This window comes from Scleropages formosus, chromosome 16, assembly GCF_900964775.1.
Source record: "Scleropages formosus chromosome 16, fSclFor1.1, whole genome shotgun sequence".
Lineage (NCBI taxonomy): Eukaryota > Metazoa > Chordata > Actinopteri > Osteoglossiformes > Osteoglossidae > Scleropages > Scleropages formosus.
Window position 1 is genome coordinate 15,237,093 of NC_041821.1, and position 22,872 is coordinate 15,259,964.

The 22,872-nt window shown below is 42.1% G+C and overlaps 1 protein-coding gene across 1 annotated transcript; it reads right to left on the reverse strand.

Annotated features, from left to right (window-relative positions):
* Positions 1-1,352: 1,352 nt before the first annotated feature.
* On the reverse strand, positions 1,353-12,527 carry LOC108927819 (diphosphoinositol polyphosphate phosphohydrolase 1). The gene is made up of 5 exons (XM_018741378.2): positions 12,012-12,527; positions 10,873-10,983; positions 3,991-4,035; positions 3,620-3,704; positions 1,353-2,969 (listed from the first exon to the last, which is right to left on the reverse strand). Exons 1-5 carry the CDS (start codon positions 12,108-12,110, stop codon positions 2,773-2,775), a joined length of 537 nt encoding a protein of 178 aa, XP_018596894.1. The 5' UTR covers positions 12,111-12,527; the 3' UTR covers positions 1,353-2,772.
* Positions 12,528-22,872: the final 10,345 nt, after the last annotated feature.

Genomic DNA, 22,872 nt, shown 5'->3' on the forward strand with positions numbered 1-22,872 from the left:
GCAGAAAAAGCACCTTGGCTAAAAACAGACACTACCAGATGTTATAAAGAACAAAAACAAAAACTTTCAATATCTAAATTAGTCATACATGTTAAAAATCTACCCTGTACAAGGCTTAATTTTTCTGTATCTCATAATTAAATTTGGTAAACGTAAGTATCAATCAGGCTTTGACATAGACTCAATTCTAAGAATCTTAACCAATCAACCATTTCAAAAGTGCCTTCCAAACATAGATAGTCTTTAAAAAATTACCAGTCCAGTGTTCATTTCAAAGGGTATGTAAACGGTACAAATACAGTGTAAACATTTGCTACTGATGAACACAAAATGGAAGAAACCGTGAAAACTGCATTGCACCTTGGCTGATATCAGACCGGGGGCATCTCAGCACCACCAGGTCCATTGCTATGGTTCAGGAGACAGCTGTCACATGCACCCCTCTCACAATGGAGCAGCAACATTCAACTGACACTTGTTGGGTGTCTTCAGTGACTTCAAGCAACTGGGTGAATCTTCACACTTGAAGTTGGTAGCAGGCTCTACTATGATGGGGATAGAAATTAAGGATGTCTAATATGGTACCTGTTTTTGTGGTATAAATTCATTTAGACATCTGAAAAAGAATTTTTACAATACACAGCCTACTCCACCCCTTCCTTTACAGATATGAAAATGGCTTTTCTAGGACACATGTCCACTTTAAAAAAATGCAAATTCAGAGTTTTCTATATGTATACATATTTGCAATCTTCAATGTTCAAACTCTCAAATTTTGGAAAAATGGGCTTTTGATACCCAGTTTTCAATTTACAGAACAAAAAAAGTATAATGACCTTTAAGTAAAATCTAAAAGTCCCACATCACGTGAGTGACACGGAAGTGCAGTGACGTACTGTAGTTGATGTCTGCATCCAGATATCTCCATCTGTTGGTGTGTTAGTAATGCTGCTTTAAGAGAAGTGTATTGAAATTCCACAGCAGTGTCTGTCAGCCATATGGGGCTGGTCAACTAAATGATTGGAGATGACAGGAAAAGTTTAGTTGGACGGTTTTTTATATATGTATAAACATTTTAACAGTAGTGTGCAGTTTTAGAAAGTTGTTCACAAAAGATGCAATGTGCTCAGCAGATCCCTGCTTGATTTATTGCTCGTTATGGAAAACTGTTCAATTAAAAAGTGGGAATTACCACAGAGCAGTAACTTCATTCTGGAGTTTTCTACAGCAAAAACTGCAGTGGGTTTTCCAAAAACTACTGGAAGCAGGACAGCAAAGGTAACAGATGTAATGCACATCTCTATTGGTTTCTGCCATGTATATCATTTTTTTTTTTTTTTGGGGGGGGGGGGGGGGGGGGGGAGGAAAAAAAAAAATCTGCTAAACAAAGGTAACTGCAAATGTATTCTATAGTCATGGGTTGATAATTATATAGGTGTTTTATGGTGTTCTAATTATATTTGGGTGAATTTGTTTGCGGTTTTTGGATGTGCTGGGAACATTATTTTTGCCTATTTAACAGGAAATAGGTGTTCAGTATCCAAAATCTCAATATGCCCACCCTTATCAGGAAGGCTAATTTTGTGACGCGAGGGTTGCCAGTATTTTTCATGAGAAATACATTTGCCATTCTCAATTTCATTGGTCTCACAATGTTTAGTGCAAAGACTGAGGTCAATTTCACCTCTCCGATTACCAAATACAATGAATTCAGAAAAACCTGCATTCCACTTGGTTATAAAAACCATAATTAAATTACCAGTCCTCCACTTTATTTCACTCACAACCAACAGAGGCCAATTTCAACTCACGGGTCCACTTCTATATGGCTAGCATTATAGTTAGGACTGAGGGGGGGGAAAAGAGAAAGGAGAAAAAAAAAAAACCTGAAATCTAAACTCACTGGTAACATTACACCACCCCTCCAAATGGTGTCATTTGGTAAAGTAATGGCTCCATTATCAAATTGTTTAAACTTTTCCAGTTACAACACTTATGCTTGTAAGACAAATACCAGTGCTCATATCAAATAAATGTGGCCCACAAATGGTCCTGTTCTGATTGAGTTCATGCTTCTTTGATGATATTGTGTGTAATTTGTTGAAATGTCCATGCTTCATTATTTAGTTTAGCTTTTTTTTGTTGCATATATGAAACAACAGCCAAGGTAATCTGAGGACTGCAGCCCTTTCACAATGTGTTCAGGCTATGGCAATGCTTTACTTCTAGGGAATTTTATCAATACTTAAAATAAAACACTATTCAACCAATTCATCTAGTGAAATGGGTTTAGTATGGAATTCGGAATTCATATGGCAAGCTAGAAACTTAAGTTTGACACGCCTGCAATACATCTCCATTACCTGTAAGGAAGGAAGAGTGGAAAATGCACAAAAAAAAAACAAAAAAAACAAAAAGACAACATTAAAAGACTCTTAACGGCCTTGAATGTAAGCACTATACATATTTTTACATCACAACAGTAAAAAGTAATTTTTGCATTTGAAAAATCTGATATCTTGGAAAAGGAAAGAACAGAGGAGATTTTCATGCAATCATTCATAAGAAAAAGTGGGGGGGAATTACTTTTGCCCAGCTTGTCAAGTCTGTGCCACCATTCTGACACAAAAGGCTGGCAAGGCAAACCGTATTTTTTGTCTTTGTCACCACGGAGAGGGAGGCAGCATCGGGGCTGACAGAAGAAAGAAATAAGAAAGAAAAATGTGGCATCGTCAAAGCTCTGGGAAAGGATGTGCCCTTGTGGTGTCCTGGTTATCTGACACCTGACACGGAGCTCTGACTGATGCTGTAGGGCGGGGATATGTCTCCAGCTATTGTGGCCACCAAGGGTGTCCCGTTGCTGGTCAGGCAGCCCTGCTGCAGTGCTTCGAAGTAGGAGGCCTGCACAGGCTTGTGGCACTGTAGCACCTGCCGGGCATCATCTATTTTAAACCATTCCCTTTTTCTCCCTGTCAATAGGAGCAGAGATCAGACTCACAGTGGTGCTCAGGACACTGGAACACATCCACATGTTTTCACAAAGCTGCAACTATTATCTTAGTCTAATGAACTAAAGGAAACTGACATTTACCACTGGTCACCTATAAGACATTACTTATTGATGCAAACAGTCCTTTCTAACTGGTCTTAACCAACTAGACCTTGGTGATTCAACACTGAATTAGCATATTTCAACACACTGTAGGTAATATTACTTTTCATTTACATACCTTGGACACTAAAGCAGAAAGCATCCAAGAAAACAGGCAATACAACCTTCAGTAATAGTGTGAACCCTGCAAATAGTACATTACTAAACACTTTCTTCAGAGATGTATAAACATGCATCTGACTGATGAGTGAAATCTCTGCTTTCAATCTTCTTGGCATTACACAGAAATGTAAGATGAACAATCAATATATTCAGGCCACACATACATACGATTTAAAATGTCAGTGAATGAGATTTTAGTATTAGTGTGAATTAAAGCTGGCCAATAAGAAAACACATTGTTATATCTTAAGGAAAATAACCTAAAGGGCTTCTTCATTTTGTAAAATTGAGAGACTTAAGGTTGTCCTCTATCACCTTATGAGAAAGCAACAGAAAAACACATACCAATGTTGACGGAGTCTTCCCAGTCCTCCAGAACCTCCGTGACAATAAGGACATATACATATGTCCTGTGTTTCCGGTCTCGGTTCTGAATGAAGTTCATAATGATGAGCAGAAATGAGATGTGTTTATAAACAATTTAAAGTGAAATAAACATAAAAAAAGGTGCAAAATAGTACTGTTGAAACCATTTATGAAACCACTGACCAACTGGAAAAGTTAACTGCAATAATGGAATGAGGCTGAATTTCACATGTGGATTTCTGAAAGACTGAGGACATCACCAGATTCATGCTAATAGGAATTCCAGTTAACAGGGTTTATTTGTTTGGCAAAATTCCAGCAGGAGAAAAGTCCATTATGAATATCCTCACCTCAAATATGCCTACTAGTCGTCCTAATGTTCCCTTAACCCCAGCCTGTTGAAGGAATCAAAAGAAATGTTAGGAAAACACAGTCATTCAAGTGCCAAAATTATGCTCTTTGCTTTGATGCCTCATACACTAGGGCTCTATGGGTACCATCCATTTCATAGGTAGTGCTTGAAAAGACAAGCAAACAATATATGCTCCACTGTCTTGTGTCCTTATGTTTACCTGGCCCTCCCTGTCATACCTAAAGGGCAGGTGGGCATAGGGATCATTCTGATCAAGTCAGACTGGGGTGGGGCTGACACACTTTGTTGCAAGTCAAAACCTGGAAACTACTCATCAGTACCCTTCTTTTCAGCATATATAAAAATTCTAATCAAGCTTTTAGTCAAAATAAAATGCTTTCTACATAAGTTTATGAATTGGCCTATATATGGGTCATTTTGACATACATTATGCTTCCAAAAAGCACAGAATTCACTATATTTCCTTGTTACAAAATATCACATTTTAAATTTGTGGCCCAGTAAACGAGGTAACGGAGTTTACGGCTCTACTTCAGTGTTGTATGTACTGTGATCCAGTAAACAAGATAAATGATCACATCAAAACAAATGAGGGTCAATCACTTGTACATTCAAAGGAGTAGGTTTCGTAAAAATGAATATTTAAAAGAACATTTTGTGACTGACCCCATAAATAACACATCTGGAATCATCTACAAACCCATGCTTGCATTTTAAGGGTCCTGGGAAGAAAAAAATATGTATCAAAAGACAACCTGAAGAATACACTAAAAGAGGAAGAAACAGTTAGGCGGATGATTCTGCTTTTGAATTTTAGGGTCCAACTGATGTGATTCTATCCACAGGTGTATCCAGTCAAAGTTTCACAAAACATAGCTTTAGACATCTGAAACTTCCCTGGGATACAAAATAAATAGAAAGATATAAGGCTAGTAAATTGTCACTTACATTAGCTGACCTTTTGTGTGTGAAATGGAGAAGGGTTAGAAATGCCTGTTCAATTCTTGGGTCTCTGCTGACAACATGCCAGTATTTGTTTATGCAATGTTAATCGGAGTGTGGAGCAAGCTGGAAATGGGACAGTATAAAGTAACAGAGGTAACTGGAGTGGCCAAAGACATGCTTGACAGGCTATATTAAGCTGTAGAGCTGTACATTCTGAGCTCTTAGTAAATACTGATCCAAAACCCTCTTGCTATAGCGTCTGTGTTTAAACTGCTGGTAAAGGTCTCTAGTGTGTTAAAACTTCATAGCTGTACTACAAATGCTATGAATACTCAAAAACTGGCTAAATGTGAGGTTGATAAAATGCAAATTACAGCTAGAAGTATAGTAAAACCACACTGGTGACCACAGTCAAATGAATTTTAAGCAGCTCTAACATCAAGAGTGGCTGAACTAGTGACTCAGCATATTAAACTATACATTCACATTTATTCATTTAGCAGATGCTTTTCTCCAAAGCAAATTCCAGCAAACTATGTAGTATTATCAGCCCATACCTAATTTACCAAGGTGACTTACACTGGTAAATACTGTACACCACTTACAATGGGTCACTCATCCATACATCAGTGAAACACACTCTCTCTCTCACACACACACACACACACACACACACACACACACACACACACTATGGGTGAACCTGAACATAGCATGTCTTTGGACTGTGGGAGGAAACTGGAAGAAGTCCACGCAGACATGGGGAGAACATTCAAACTCTACACAGACTGAGCAGGGATCGAACCCATGTCCTCTCGCACAACCCAGGCGGTGTGAGACAGCAACGCTACTCGCTGTGCCACTGTGCTGCCTGATTTTTATATACATATAAAATCAGCACTTTCACTAAGTAGTAATTCAAAACGTTGTTAGTGAATATAGCCATTGCATGGCTAACATCAAGAGTGATTACTCTTTACCGTGTTCGCTAACCATGTGATTGGGGGACAGGCCCCATCCTATGAGGTCTTGTATTTGGCACAGTTTTAATGAAACAGGTAGGAAATGCAATATATAATTATTATAAATTTGGTGGTCACACAGTCAAAACACTGCCTTACCTGACGTTAGAGATGCACGTTTTCTATGACTACAACCTGGAACTCTTATTTTCCATAATTTTTATCCTAAAAATTAAAATAAGCATGTGTTTGTGTCTGTTCCAAGGACAGACTGTACTGATAAATGTCAGAGGTAAAAACTAAGTTCAATATACCTGGGGATCTCTAATAAGACGTTCTCAGGCACAGTATATTATAAACGTAACCCAGAATTGAACAAGAGCCTAAATAATCCAACATTTTAGTTTATGCAGTTTTGACATTAAAATTGTCATCGGATCTTAACAAAACCAACTTGAGGTGACCTGTATGCAAACAATTAACATTTCATCACAAAACTGGGGGGAATAAAGACATTTGCCTGAACTAACTGTGCAGACCTAGGTTTGTTCTCATATCTCAGCATGATGGGAGACCTTTAGGGCACAATTCTGAAGTGGAGGTAAGAGTGGGTTATACAGCTAGAAGGGGGACGATTAGCTCCCGATGGCCCTGTAACAGCTCCACCTTCTTTTGGTTCCAATTTCACCCTATTAATAAACCATGACTTTGTGCACATCCACAGCTTCTGGCCCTGTGCACCACATACCAAGGGACACAGAAAGGGTATGTTCTCAAGAGCAGAGACCCAGGTGTAGAGGTGTTTCCTTCTGTCAAAGAACAGTACCGTTGTTGATTGGAGACCATATACAACACCAAGGCTTTCACTGCAACATGCCCTAGAACAAGGGCTGCACTAATCAGGTCATGGACAACTGTTGTTCTGCAGGTTTCACAAATCTCTATTAACCTTGTTCTTATGGCAAAGAACAAAGAAATTCCCATGTGACATACCAAGTGGTGGCTGGATCCAACATGCAATCCAACCACCACTTGGTACACTCACCCCCCTGCCCCAAAGGCCAAAACTTCAGACCCCATACAAACTGCACAATAGGGCATAAACCGATCTGGAAAAAACTATAGTGATATATAATACAGCCTTGTAGAAGCCAATCTCCCACTTAGTTTTACATAAGCTAGTTTACCCATTTAGAAAGGATGGTATTCTCTCTGACCACTTCATGGTAAGTACCTTTCTCAAGGGTACAACAGTAAGAGCAGGAATTTAAACCAGGACCTTCAGAGTACAAAATAATAGTCCTAACCACTACAGTACATCCTGCTTGGCAGTATCAGAGCATGCTCTCCCTAGGACACCCATGGGCTCACCGTCACAGCTCTCAAAACAATTAACAGCCTTTCAGATTCACCCTTTGTAACAAATACTATTCTCTTGCATTCTGAATACAGATTATAAATACCAAATTAACCAATGCAACATCATGGTGGTCTAGAATCTATCCCAGAAGCATAGAGCATAAGAGTGTCCACCACAGGACAAGAAAACACAGCAATTAATTAGAACTAACAGTCACTTAAGTCTTGTTGCCCTTAGTGGAAAGTACATAAGGCAGTAACTAATCCAAATGGTACACATTTTGAAAATCAATTTTTCAAATTCATTAAATATTTTACATGAAAGTCTACTGCCATCTTAATTTATATACTACAAGCCTTGAAATTAAGATAAATCTGGACTGGCCCAGCTTGGCCCATATTCCTGACATAGACAACAAAAATACAGGCCCTTAATGTATTAAATTTTGATGCATAGAAGACATATGAGAGCTTATATTATGCATTAATTAATATTTTTTGTCATTTTCAGGATTCCTGTTGGGAGAAAGCTCATTTAACATCTGCTCCCCAGTCTCCTAATGTCCATAAATCTCTTGAAGACTCACCTTCCCTCAAGACACCTTGTTCCGCATCAGCTCTGTCATTCAATCGACCTTAGCTAACAGGTAATAGTTCAAGAAAATTGAGTCTACCTCTGCTATGTGGGCAATAACAGACAACCACCAAAGACCACTTCTTCCATAACAAAAACCAGAAAAATCCTCCTTGTTTTTCCTCTCTTCTCCTCAAATTTTTAAGTGGACCACTGGAACTGCCAGTCTGCTGCAAAGGAGGATTATTTAATCTGGTCTGTGCTTCCTCTCATCCGATCTCCTGGCCCTCCCCAAAACACAAACATTAATCCACACATGGAACACTTCCCACCAATTACCTCTTCGACCACAACCCTGTCCATTGGCAGAGGTAGGAGTACAGGCTTGATCATCTCTCCTCAATGGGAATATCCAGTTCTCCTCTTCAACAACATTTTACTGTCCTCATTTGAGCTTCACGCCATATCTTTTACTGTCCTGACTGCATTATCTGTTGTTGCTCTCTACTGTCCTCCTCACTGTTTCTTAAAAGACTTTAACATCTTACATATACATTTGTTTCTTTATCCCATGACTTTATTCAAAGCTACAACGATGTACTGTTTGTAAAGCTGGGTAAATTTTGCTGAACCAATTCCAGACAAGTTGATCAAGGGTGCCACAGGAGGTGTGATTCAAATCTGAATCCTCAGAATCCTTCAAGTGGCAGCTGTAACCATTACACTACCTGTTGTTCCAGGTCACCCCCCCCCCCCCCCCCAACTTCATCTTCTTTCACTCTTCAGTCACTACTCCCACTCCACCTTCCACCTCTGCACCCTCCATTATGTTTCAACCAAAAATCCCTCACACATTCATCCCTCTACTCTATTCTAATCCCCCTCCTATACACCACAAATGTCTTAGTATCACCAATCTCCTTTCACCTCTATCTTCTGCCTTACCCTCTATACTTTCTTACATCCCAACAAGCACGCACGTCGCCCTTCCAACTCACAGCTATCAGCTACACTTTGTACTAACAGAATCAGATTCCATGCTGCAAGATGACAATGGTGGAAATCTAAAATTCTCAGACTTAAGGGCTTATACAGAGCTTCTGGCATCCTTTCACTGTACCATTTCTTCAGTCAAAATGAATCCCTTCCACAGCACACTACAATATTTAATTTCTCACTGCCCTCTGATTGCTTTCCATCCACCATTTAAAAAAAAAAAAAAAAAAAAAAAAAAAATCTCAAACCAAACCCAGCTCAGAAATACATACCAGTCACCTCCATTTTCTTCCCAAAACTCATGAACATAGTTTCAGCCATTTATCAGCAATCTTTCTGCAGAATAATCTCCTAGATGGATACAAGACTGGATTCAAAAATCAGTAATTCAAGACTGTCCAGCTATGTCTTGGATTTCTTTTGGAACTTATTAGATGGTAGTATGTAATCACAGCTGTGAAATATTGCAATCTTTTGTCCTTATTTTACTTATGTGGACATATTTGCAGTTTCTTGGTATGCTGTTTGTGTCTGCTACTGTAACCCACTGCTGTTCTCTTATTAAAAAAAAAAAAAAAGTTTTCCTCTTTTTTCTACCTAGACCTCTCAAGTACTAACGTAATGTAGCAATTCTGACATTGTAAGTTGCTGTGGAGAAAGTTGCTAAACTATTTTACATACAACATGTAATGATTTCACATATAAAAAATGGCTGCATTTAAAAAGGTCCTAATGTGTAACAGCTGAATAAAGTTATCACATTGGTCATCATTGCTTTTTCTCAAATTATCTAGCAAAGAGATTGAATTTCATTTAAATCTGACTGAATTTTCCTTTTTAATGAAATGTGTTCCATGTTGTCAAAGGCTTTTCTTAGCCAGCTTTCAACAGCATCTAGCTTTCATTTGGACTCCACAGCAAACCCTAAACTTAACACCCAACCAATAAAATGGGAGCGATGGGGAATAACTGGCTGCAGCTATTTGTTATATGGGACCAAAAGCATGTTACGTGTGCTCACCATGTATAATATGGCCAAAAAAATAAGAAACGCAAAACGAAAATGCTGACAAACTAGACTTGAGTTAAAAATGTTCAAACTCAAAGAACAGCAAAAAAACAATCTTGGTTTTGCACTCTTTCAGGCTAAACACTACTCTGTACCATAAAGCATACCAGTAACTGTAATGAAGAGGTTACAGTGCTTTTGGCTGCAAAGATCAGTGAAAAGATCAGCAACCTGGGGACTGGCCAGGTACTGCACACTGCAGATGTTTTCAGCAATACATCCACCTCGCATAAACTACTAGAAGGAGCTGGGCCACTGCAGGGTTTCAGATAATCACCCTAGACTTCAAAAAACAGCAGCAGATCAGCAGGAAACTGAAGCAGGCGATGAATTGTTGCTGGATCAAGAAGACTGAAAGACCCTACTGATGTGCCCAAAAGTGCGGCACTAACCTGGAATTGCTTCAACAGGGGTATACAGGTGTAGAAATTAGAAAAAAAGCTATAATAATTTTAAAAATAAAGTAAAACGCATATGTACTATTGAATAAAACGATCTTCACTAAACTAAATCAAACTAAAATTGGGCCACTGACAGAAAATGAAGTAAAATTGTTAAGAGACATAAGCTGGAAATGTACAGTTAGGCATCCATGTCTTGTTACCTTGCATGATGTGAGGAGCATACACACCAAGGACCAGCTATGCGATGCAAAGCATGTGGGCACTTGCTCACTGAACATACAGCAGAGGTGTAGGATGCTTTGAAATGACACAAAACTGCAATAGCAGGTTTTGAATAGTGAAAGCTGTTAATTTGTTAAGTCCTTCTCAAACTCCAACCTCTCCTCTCCATCAAGCTGCAAAGTCAGGCAAGATGCATCCAACAAGCAAGCCTTCCAGAATGTACACATTTGTGCTATACATGTATCACAACAGTATCTAACAGATGTTGAATTACCCAGTGAACGCAGTGGAAACTACAGACAGCTGTTAATCAAAGAAGCAGGCTGACCTCTTCGCAAACTTCTCGAACGGCAGCAACGTTCGGTTCCTCTTCCGGCTCCATCCCCCCTCCGGGAACAATCCACTTATCGGGATGTCGGCTGCTGCTCACCAGCAACACCTGAGGAGGCCAAGCAACAGGCGCTTTGAGGCACCAAAGATGGAACCAGTAGCATGAGGTCATCTAACTAGTAAGCACATAGAAGACATGATGGGTTACATATCACGAGTATCCAGTTTTGTCTTACAAAGGCCAAAGGGCCAGTTGGTCCTCACTGTATCACAGCCCTCAACTCACTTATTAAACTAAACTAATCACTGGACACAAGCAGACAGCTGCAGCTTTCTTAGTGACTCAGTCAGTCTGCAAAATCGGCTGCCTGTTTGTTTCACGAAAAGTGACAAACCCATGAACCCCACAGGGTAGCTGAACAGAATAAAACTGACATAAAATCATTAAACGCTTCAAAAACTCTAGCAAGATTAGCTTCTTTCCTAACTTAATAATCGCCTTTAATGATGCATATGACCTAACGGAATGAAGCCCGGGCTCAGCTGCGCGCTCGTCACCGCCGGGTTTCTTTCTGTCCCCCACCTACAACACAACACTGAAGCACATTATTACAAGTTGAAGAACCTTGTAGTGCTAAACCTCGTCACGCACTTTTTTTGGTAACAGAAGTGGAGGTATAACGTGAATTTCCCAACAAAACCGTTTTTTTTTTTTTTTTTTTTACGGGAAACTGTTGGGCGCGGCGCGTCCTGCGTCTCAGTTCGCCGCGGGCGGCTTAGCCACGCGCCCCCGTGAAAACACGCAGGAAGAGACGCCGACAGGTTTTACGTCGCGCCTTTCGCCGCCCAAGAGCGTGTAGTCCGCAGTGTTAATACTGTATTGCCACTGCGGCCTCTAGAAGTGGACGTTTTCCCCATTTTCTGTTATTCTGCCATAACAGAGCATGGCGACTCGCTTCACGTCCTAACCAACGTCTGTGTCCTACAAGCCGCGCACTTAGCAGCAGGCGGCCTGGCCTGGTCTAGTCTCTGCCCTGCCCTGCACAGCCCTGCTTCCCAGCCCGGCCCTGTTCTGTCCGGTCCGGTCCGGTCCAGACCGGCCCCACGCTGTCGCGAGCTCAGCATCCGCGGCCTCACCTCCTCCTCACTCTCGCTCCTGAAACACAGACATGCGGCCCGCTTCTTGTAGCCATCGCCATCGTACGTCCGCGTCTGGTTTGACTTCAGCTTCATCATTTCGGGGCTCCGGGGACAGCAACTTTCACCCGAACTTCTTTGAAACGTCGCTTCCCTTGACCCGAAGTCCACGAATGGAAACCCCAGCGCTTGTTTAATAGCCGCAACTTCTCCTTCGCTTCATTTTTCCCAAGCCAGGCGCATCTCTTACACGAACGCCATTACTGAGAGCGCTGCGTAATTTGCGTAAAGTGGTGCCCGGCACACGCGGCAGCGCCAAATATCTTCCTTAATTCGTCTTAAGGAATGAGCCGCGGAGGAGAAGAAACGGAGCAGCTGCGGTCCCGTCTACGCTATTGACGCTGGCGAAGACACGCAGGGGGATACGAGGGCTGTGCGAAAGACACCGGATCGTCCAGCCGGTGGTTGCACAACACGAGTCCTGTTCGCCGAGTTGTTCGCGGTCTAAGTTCTCCGCTGAGACGCTCTATTTGGATGCAGTTTGGCGGATAGAGTTACACCGTAGAGCGAACACCGTGGCAACCCACGCGTCACACTTGAACATTCGCTGTCAGAAAAAGAGCACAGTGAAACCCCAAAGGGCCATTTTCCCCTGTTGTTTAAAACACATTTGATCCCAATAATTTGTTGCAAAAAGGGAACGCGTGATTCTAACAGTTCAAAAGGGGCGTACGTGTAGCTTATTCAATCGATTCGGATAACATATTTAAACCACAAAAAAAGGTTTTTTTTTTTTTTTTTTTAACGTCGCTATTTGTATAGCTATACGTACGTCTGCTTCGTTGTGAAATGTTTTATCATATACATTGTGCTCAGAGCTGTGGTGCAGTGGACGAGCGCGTGGATTTGTAACGCACATCGTCCGTGTTGGTTCCATCACACCGCGTTTTATAATGGTGGAGTAAAGTCCTTACTCCGTTCTAATAAGGATAATATGCGGTATTGGCATACGTCGCCTTGGAGTAAAGTCTCAGCAATACAGTTGTTGTAACAACAGTAATTATACAATAAAAGTGTCGCAGAACCACTACAAAGAATTACATCTAATTCCAAGTGAACCTATTTTATAACTTGGTCCGTACAGTACCCGCTTCATACGGATCACGTGTTTGTGACGTCACGCACTCCGATTTAGATGTAATGCAAATTATAACTGTGCTGTACAGCAATGGAAACATTACACTTGTTTTTATATTCACAATACATTTTAATTTAAAAATATGCTCGAACTTGTTCGACACGCTGTTTTTAATAAAAAAGTAAAAGTTTTCAATTATTTTGAGATATGGGAAAAAAATAGAATTTTTCTTTGGAAAAATAAAAACAGGAAAAATCCTTTGTTGATCGTTGGTTAAAAACAGTTGAAGGAGATATTTGAAAGGTGACGTTTTTACCCAGTAAAAAGTCATTTCTGGTTGCAGTTGAAGTGAGTATCCAGTACGTGGACACACTGGCGATGTTGTAAAGGTGACACAGGGCGGCGCTCCGAACCACAATCTCACATTCGAGTTGTGTGCCGGATGCATCTTCTCCGCATTTTCTTAATGTATTAAAGTTTCAGCCGAAAAGAATGGCATAAAATATAGAGGTGTCTGATTACCACATTATTACTGCATTCTATTACTACATAATCTAGTTACTGTACTATTACTATTGTAGTGCGCAGCGCTGTGGGTTTGGATGGGGCGAAGAAGGACGCGGAGGCAGTGTTCATAACGAACGATTTATTCGAACACCAGCACAAGGGAAATAATGCTCTCAGTCCGAGGACCCCTTTTCCTCCAGGACCTGCGCTTACAACTAGCCTGCCTTAGTGCCCCAAGGTTCTTCCAACAGAATGGCAGACACAGTCAACCCACCATTTCCCCCCGAAGTGGCACCAGCGGTTACAGACATTATTTACAGATTTCCCACAATGCAACTATTTACATTAAATCAGTAACCCGGGTCGTTACACTATATATTACTGTACAACCTGCTTACATTTGCATGTATTCATTTAGCAGATGCTTTTCTGTCCTGAGTGGGGCGCAGGTGGCACAGCAGGTTTGGCCTGTGCCTGCTCTCTGGGGGGTCGAGTCCTGCTTGGGGTGCCTTGCAATGGACTGGTGTCCCATCCTGAGTGTGTCCCCTCCCCCTCCAGCCTTGCGCCCAGTTTTGCTGGGTTAGGCTCCAGTTCACTGCGACCCCGCTTGAGACAAGTGGTTTCAGTCAATGTGTGTGTGTGTGTTTTCTGTCCTAGTGCAATACAAAAAGTGCATTAGCTATGAGCCACTAATAAAACTGAAGAAAATCATTTCCTGACCGCTCTGTATTAGCCTTCTGTGAAACACTTATCGTTAAAAGTAATTAGGTGTATTATTTTTTAATAATCATAAAACCAATACTTGTTATGCATTCAGAATTCATTTGTCATTGTATTCACACAATAAAGGCCCTCTGATAAGCCATGAGGTGACAGGTGTACAGACGTGCTGAATGAACAGTGATAGGAGGGACGTGTGGCCTAAGCAAACAGACCAGAGATGCAGTGAGGGGGAAAAAAAAGCAGTCGCTAAACGGCCCAGTGTGTATCTGGCGCAGCAGTCATTCATACCCTCCGTCAGCTGTTATTGCCATTTTAAAATGGTTCATATGGGGGAAAAACAATGTGATATATTTTAAAGCTGTAATATAAATACCTCCCCGATTGTATGTTTCTCTGCTCACTGTGACTAAAAACATAAAAATATTCCAAAAAATGGAAAAAAATATCTGCAGCATCCACTAGACTTAAACTGTCCTTGGAAGAACTGAACTGTGGATAGCTGGACCGATAGCTGGACTGTTGATTTGCATTTTACTTTTTCCACCAGTTCTGTGTTTCCTGTTAAGCGATTCTCTGTGTTGTTGTTTGGACATCTTAGTCATTAATCTTATGTACCTTTATTCTTTATGGGTTTTTTTGTCTTAGTTATTTGGGTTTTGTTACTAAAAGCAGCATGACTGGTAACAAGGTAATTGCCAGACACTGACTTTGGATATTAGCTTTTATTAAATGAAGAGGGAGGATGCGGTGGCACAACAGGTTTAGCTGGGTCCTATTCTCTGGTGGGTCTAGGGTTCAAGTCCTGTCTGTCGCAGGGCACCCTGAGCAGAACTTGAACCCCAGACCCACCACACAGCAGGCACCAGCTGAACTGGCCACACCACCACACCCCCCCTCATGGTACTCAGTTTATTTATTTTATCTTATCAGAAAGTAAATAAAAGTCTCTAAGTCTAAATAAAAGTCTTTGAGAGTGAGCCAAGTATTTTTGGGGACTTTTGTATGGCAGTGTCTAATTCTCCACCAACTGAATTACTGTCATTTTCACCCGTAAATAACTGCTGCAAATGATCAGACTAAAGCATAAGGTGGGGGGGGTGGGTGGCAGATTGATGGGTCTTTATAACTTCCAATATAAAAGTGTTCAGAAGTAAACAAAGCGTACTCACAACTATAGGATGCATATTCCAGCTGAATGAGATAAAATAAAAACAGAGATTATCATTTTCTTAGATAGCTGATAGACTAGTTTACCTACACCAGATTGTATATCTGTTCTGCACAATGCACTTAATGTTGCCTGTGCACACACTGCCATTCTCACACGGTCTACAATGATGTTAACACTATACACATATTCACTGGCTGAAACCACGTGTCCCGAGCAGGGTCTCGGTGAACTGGAGCCTAACCCAGCAACACAGGGCGCAAGGTTGGAGGGGGAGGGGACACACCCAGGACGGGACGCCAGTCCGTCGCAAGGCATCCCAAGCAGGGCTCGAACCCCAGACCCACTAAAGAGCAGGGTCCATTTTGTTAACACTATAGGGGCATAAAAAATGTCTGTACCACACCTGCATAGCTCTAGTTGTTGAACATTAATCCAGGATTAAAGCATGCAGACTGTAAATGAATATACCATCTCATATGCGCATGTTGATGAGGACAATCAAAATTGAGCTGAAATCCTGTTACTGGCATAATTTAAAGTGGAGAACGACCTAAGGACCCAAAATTGTAAAATGCTTTCCCCTAACATATGCCCACTGCCTGTGATCAATACAGACATTTATCATTAGTAACAATGTCACTCACTTTCAGTTACTTCAGTACACAAATTTAGTAAAAGAAAAGTCTTAGTAACAGTGTTCACAAAAAGATTAATCCCTGACAGTTTATTTTCGTTTTATGAACAATGTAACAATAAACCAATTTAAAAAACCTGCAGGCTAGCCAATGAGAGGACATAAAGCCAGTGAAAAGGCAAGCATCCCTATCGTAAAACACATGACAATCAATCAGTTAAATCTTGAAGCCTTAAAGTAAGGTATGTGGACCTGTTAGAAATTGACCTGGTAATACAGGGTAATAGCAGCATTTGGTCTGAGGTGTTATCCTGTGAGTGATACCTACCTGACACACACAGAGGTTATATATACCGACATCGACTTATCCTTTACCTTCACTGACTAAAGAATGGAGTATGTTATCAATATAGGCTGTAATGCTGTTTTTTTTCAGCAACACTTTGCTTTATAAGTTAAAATGGCTACTATAACACCTTCTGAAAAGTGAAGGGAGTCTGTTCGCCCTTTCTTTGTCTCTTCACTCATGGCAACTGCTTGATGGAAAACAATCTAACAAAGTTAGATGTGACACGAGGCTTCACTCTTCACATGCTATTTTTGTTTGTTGAAATAAGCGTGCGTATTACTTCAGACTCTCTAACGGGCAATCGCAAAGCTATACATGTGAAGAGCAAACACCAGGCAGACAACAAAGGGCTTCCCTGATTGTGACAAATTATTTAATAGAAATAACTGCCAGGCTACTGGAGGCTGAACTTAACCAAGTCTTACTTAGGTAGTACTGTTAGTATAGTATAGTTAGTTAGTATTGTCATGTATAGTACATACATGACCCAGGGCAGACAAATCAGATCAAAGCAATTTCTGCCTGCCCTGGTTGGTGTTTCAACCTCCTTGCATACATTTAAAACATTCATTTATTTGGTTTCCAGTTCTTTAGAACTGCTCACTGAAGCATCCAGTACCGATTTAAAGCTACCCTACCACTGTTGAAAGACACAATTCAATTCCACTTAAAAAGGACTCTTACTTTCATTGATAACACTCCAGAGTTGATAAACATGTTTCATTCAACAGATTTTGAAGATTTCATTCCAAACAATGCAGTATAGGTCTAGGCTGAAGCCCTTTGTAGCCTAGTGCAATAAGAAGTCTTGACCAAAATCAGTTTTATCCCTGAACACGCTACCTCTCAGTGTGGAAAGAACTTTGAAAAGCTAAAACCAGATATTTTCTCTACAATCCTGGCACATGAACACAGTAGACCAAAATGTAATCAAGACCTGTAAATGCCCACAGAATACACTAAATTAACTGTATGTGCAACACACCCTCACATGCATGTGGGGATGGACTGTCTACTGTGAGATTCGGAATGTGGTTTTTCAGATGTACTTAGTATAAATAGCCTACATAGAAATAACACTTGATTTGACAGAGAAAATAAAAGTACTTCCTCCTTCCCTCTTCAGCCACACTTCTTGATCATAGCTGTTGGATACTTCTCATGTAGTCAGAAGAGGACTAGTGGGTCACAGCCTGGGTCTAAATTCAAATGACTGGGCCTACACTCCAGACTGACAGTCTGGTCACAAGTACAGATTCCTCCAAATAACTGTAAACACCCAGTAACCATAGTGTAAAAACTATATAAAACATGTAGAAAATCCAAATTTGTTAATGTATCATTCATCTACATACTATAATGATTAGGTTGTTATGAATTCATACCCAACTGAACACAACAGCGATACAATGAGGAGAAACACACACACACACACACACATACATTTTCAGAACCGCTTGTCCCATACGGGGTCACGGGGAACCGGAGCCTACCCGGCAACACAGGGCGTAAGGCCAGAGGGGGAGGGGACACACCCAGGACGGGTGAGGAGAAACATTGCTATTAAAAACCGACAGTACACAAAAAGAAACAAAACCAGACTTTACAATATGGTAATTCCATAAGTAAAACCCTAAACTAACTGACACAACAAGTTAGGTGTTACGCACTAAAAAAAATAAGCAGACATTCTTCCATTATAAGAAACCATGTAGTATAGTCAGAAGTTATTAATTTGAGGTGTTCACATATTTGCTAATTTTATATACACATAAAGGGGGGCGCGGTGGCGCAGTGGGTTGGCCCAGGTCCTACTCTCCAGTGGGTCTGGGGTTCGAGTCCCGCTTGGGGTGCCTTGCGGTGGACTGGCGTCCCGTCCTGGGTGTGTCCCCTCCCCCTCCGGCCTTACGCCCTGTGTTGCGGGGTAGGCTCCAGTTCCCCGTGACCCCGTATGGGACAAGCGGTTCTGAAAATGTGTGTGTGTGTATATACGCATAAATACACGGACTATATATCCCTATGTATAAAAAGTATCATTCCAGTGCAGTAGCATAAAGCAGTTGGGTAAACAGCAGGTCAAGGAACAAAGGACATATCCCACTAGGCAGTCTGAGCAGAAGATCTTGGTGAGAGTTTCAGTCCAGTTCTGGCTGAAAGGAAGTCTTTTTGGTTCAATGAGGTAGTGTGACGTTGCGAACCAGTTACTGCTCCTCCTCCTCCTCCCCAGATGTCTCCTGGGACCCCTGCACCTCTTTTTCCTGAAATCCAGAAGAAGGTCATCCATAGTGAATACAACTGAAAGATATGAACCAACAAGAAGCATTTCGTTAAATATATGAAACTCAGAAAATGTTTTAAAGTTATATTTTTCTGCCAAAATTTGGTTTCATGATACTGGAAAAAAGCGGGGTGCGGTGGCGCAGTGGGTTGGACCACGGTCCTGCTGTCCGGTGGGTCTGGGGTTCGAGTCCCGCTTGGGGTGCCTTGCGACGGACTGGCGTCCCGTCCTGGGTGTGTCCCCTCCCCCTCCGGCCTTGCGCCCTGTGTTGCCGGGTAGGCTCCGGTTCCCCGTGACCCCGTATGGGACAAGCGGTTCTGAAAATGTGTGTGTGTGTGTGTGTGTGATACTGGAAAAAAAAAAAACAAGCTTATCATGATATGAATGGCTTCAGTTCTGAGACACTGGTACTTGCTGTGTGCATTGAGGCTGAATTTTGACAATGATATTTAAGCCCATGGTTTCACAGTGTGTCAAAGGAAGTAGCAGCAAAAAATCCCTTAACTGCTTTTCATGCACACTGCTTGAAGCACTGGACGAAAGAAACGCACCACTCGTTACCAACAAGACAGCAGCCCAAAGGACTGCAGTCCACGGGATGGAAACATATGACAGAAAAAATAAGACAGTGTAATATTTTAGCTGGAGAATAAGTTGGTTCCCATTAAAACTGAAAATTGGTGGAAAAATTCTGAAAGACATTTCTACATTGAGAGCTTAAAACTGACATGTTATCCATGTCAAAACAAACTAAATGTGAGAAAATTAACTGTGGTTACATTTACATGTTTATATTTATCTAACTTTTCTCTAAAGTGACTTACAATGTTATCACACACACTGTCTGAAACCACTTATCCCAAGTGGGGTCACAGTGAGCCGGAGCCCAACCCGGCAACACAGGGCGCAAGGCTGGAAGGGGAGGGGACACACCCAGGATGGAATGCTAGTCCATCACAAGGCACCCCAAGCAGGACTCGAACCACAGACCGACTGGAGAGCAGGACCCGGTCAAACCAGCTGCGCCGCTGCGCAACCGCACCCCCACTTACAATGTTATGTTACCTATAATTATTTACACATTTATACAGCTGAGTAATTTTGCTGGAGCAATTTATAGTAAGTATTTTGCTCAAGGGTTCCACAGCAATAGGTGGGATTTGAGCCTTCAGATTTGAAGGCAGCAGTTCTACTCACTATGCTATCAGCTGTTCATTTTTTGTCAGTACTCTTGAGGCATAGACAAAGGAAGCACTTGAATTCAAACCCAGTAACAGAGAACATGGCTGATTGTTCACCTGCACAGACATTTTTTTTCAGTTTAATACTTTAGGCAGGAGAGGGGGTGCGGTGGCGCAGTGGGTTGGACCACAGTCCTGCTCTCCGGTGGGTCTGGGGTTCGAGTCCCGCTTGGGGTGCCTTGCGACGGACTGGCGTCCCGTCCTGGGTGTGTCCCCTCCCCCTCCGGCCTTACGCCCTGTGTTACCGGGTTGGCTCCGGTTCCCCGTGACCCCGTATGGGACAAGCGGTTCTGAAAATGTGTGTGTGTGTACTTTAGGCAAGGGGCCCCTACAGTACCTTACAGTATAACAAGCTTTAAAATGGCTACGCTTCTAACTGCAGACTGAAAGGTCTGAGATAAACATTCATGAATAATACATAGATTTAAACCTGTAATTAAGTTTTTGTAGCTCTCTTTTGTAAGGTACTACCTATTTTAATAAATAGGTATATTTATTATAGGTGCTAATAAATCCCGATGAATGTTATGACAGACATTACACGAAGCTGCGACAGAAACATCCCCACATTAAGTGATGAGATGGGAGTCTCTGCGGAGAGGACACTGGAACATGAATAAACATGAAGGGCAGAATTAATGGAATCTCTTTATAATCTTGTAATGCCATCGGTTCTGTGCATTAAAACATGAGGCACAGACCTTAAGGTCAAGGAAAAAGGACACTATGTTTAAGTTTTTTCCTGGAAAACGGATGCTGCTAATGTTGATGGGGACGTAGGAAATCTGTTGTGAGCGCATTTTTGGTGCAAAAGACAATTTGTAGAACTCCACCGAAATGACAGATAAATGTTTAGTGCTCATTGGTTTTTAAGTGCACCAACTCATTGCAGTTGTTTTCAGTGCAGTATTATTTTAACAATAGATTAGAATCCGGTTGTTCTATATTAGCGCTGTTCCCCATGTCGAGCTATAACTTCAGATACGGTTTCAGTTCCTCAGCTTAAATCCATATGAACTTACAACAAAAGCCAAAAAGCAGAAAGTGCAACAACTCTGTGAAATAAAGACAATTTACAACAGATGGGGGGGCGCGGTGATGCAGTGGGTTGGACCTGGTCCTGCTCTCCGGTGGGTCTGGGGTTCAAGTCCCCCTTGGGGTGCCTTGCGACGGACTGGTGTCCCGTCCTGGGTGTGTGTGTGTGTGTGTGTCCCCCCTCCCCCCAGCCATGCGTCCTGAGTTGCTAGGTTAGGCTCCCATTCCCTGCGAGTAAGTGGTTCAGAAAGTGTGTTCAGAAAGTGTGTGTATATACAGCAGATGGACTGAAAACAATGCATTGAAGGACATGAATGTGAACAGTGTTTACTAGTCTGAAATGGGTAGATACATCAGTGTGTTCTTAGTTCCTATAGGTGCCTAAAGTGTCTACAGTAAATGTAACAAGTGTACAAAACTTTCATAGTTTATAGTTTTTTTTTCTTATAAGATGAGGCTATGTTTGTTATTTTATATTTTAATGTTTTATTTTGTTACCCTACCCAGGGAAGCAATACAACCTCGCATCTTTCTGTGTGAGACACCGCAGAACCTCTACACTCCTTGGTTGCATCTCGCCTCTGCGAACAGCACATGTTCAGCATTAACAAAGAGCCAAATTTGTGTCCGACAGAGTAAAGATCCCCGAGGCAAACTGCAGCCTATTGTAAATCAACCTCCCAGGACTTGCGAGAGGGGCCATGTGAGCCGGGGAGAGTCGGGACAGGCCCCGTAACTCCCCCTTCATTAGCAGCCCAGTCACAGTGGAGCGACGAAGTGGAACCTGGTGGAGGGCTGCGGGCGCTGTCAGGGGACTGACAGAAACAGATCGCAGGTGTACCTGGAAGAGACTTGCCACAGATTAGCATGTCTGCCAGCAAAGGGACCCCTCCGCGCAATTTGTTTTCTGCTGATGAAATCATTTTTCTAATTAACCTCAAGAGCATCGCTTGATGTCCTGTCACTGTGTTAAGAGACTAAGAAAAAAATAGCTGGCTTTCCGCTCAAATATTTACAAAATACCAGTGGCTTTGTGCTTTGCTACAGATCAGAGAGCAGGTACCAAGAGAAGATGCGGCGCAAACAATCCTTTATGGTTCATCCGTCGAAACCTTTGACGTCTTTGTGCTACATTCTTATTCACAACAGAAACTAAACACTTCCCTTTTAAAATTTCTCTTTTGTTGATTTTACCCAGTTCAGTTTTACCCATCTTCTACCCAAGTGAACAGAGGATGTAGCAGCACACTCACACATCGGGGCAGAGTAGTGGTTAGAACTGACACCTTGCACTGAAAGGACCCAGGTTGGAACACCACCTCCTGATGTAGTTGCTCCGGCCTTAACCCGACCTCCAGACTTAACAATAGCTCCCAGCTGAAATCCGGCTGCTGAGCAAGGCACAGCGCCAGCCCCGCAAAAAGCCGAAACCCTTAGCCGGGCTCCAGCACTTACCATTCTCTAACCCTAACCCTAGCTCCAGCCTGAACCCTATCTCCAGCCATAGCCCAGGCTGCGGCCTTAACCCGACCTCCAGCCCCAACCCTAGCTCCCAGCTGAAATTCGGCTGCTGCGCAAGCCACAGCGCCGGCCCCGCAATAAGCCAAAACCCTTAGCCGGGCTCCAGCACTTACCATTCTCTAACCCTAACCCTAGCTCCAGCCTTAACCCTATCTCCAGCCATAGCCCAGGCTGCGGCCTTAACCCGACCTCCAGACTTAACCCTAGCTCCCAGCTGAAATCCGGCTGCTGCGCAAGCCACAGCACCGGCCCCGCAATAAGCCG

Excerpts from the sequence above, each read along its gene's own strand:
- LOC108927819 (XM_018741378.2), bottom strand. The coding sequence starts at position 12,110 with ATGATGAAGCTGAAGTCAAACCAGACGCGGACGTACGATGGCGATGGC. Across the intron at positions 3,705-3,990 it reads GACTAGTAGGCATATTTGAG|AACCGAGACCGGAAACACAG; the intron begins GTGAGGATATTC and ends AACTTCATTCAG. Across the intron at positions 2,970-3,619 it reads GGAAGACTCCGTCAACATTG|GGAGAAAAAGGGAATGGTTT; the intron begins GTATGTGTTTTT and ends TCCTATTGACAG.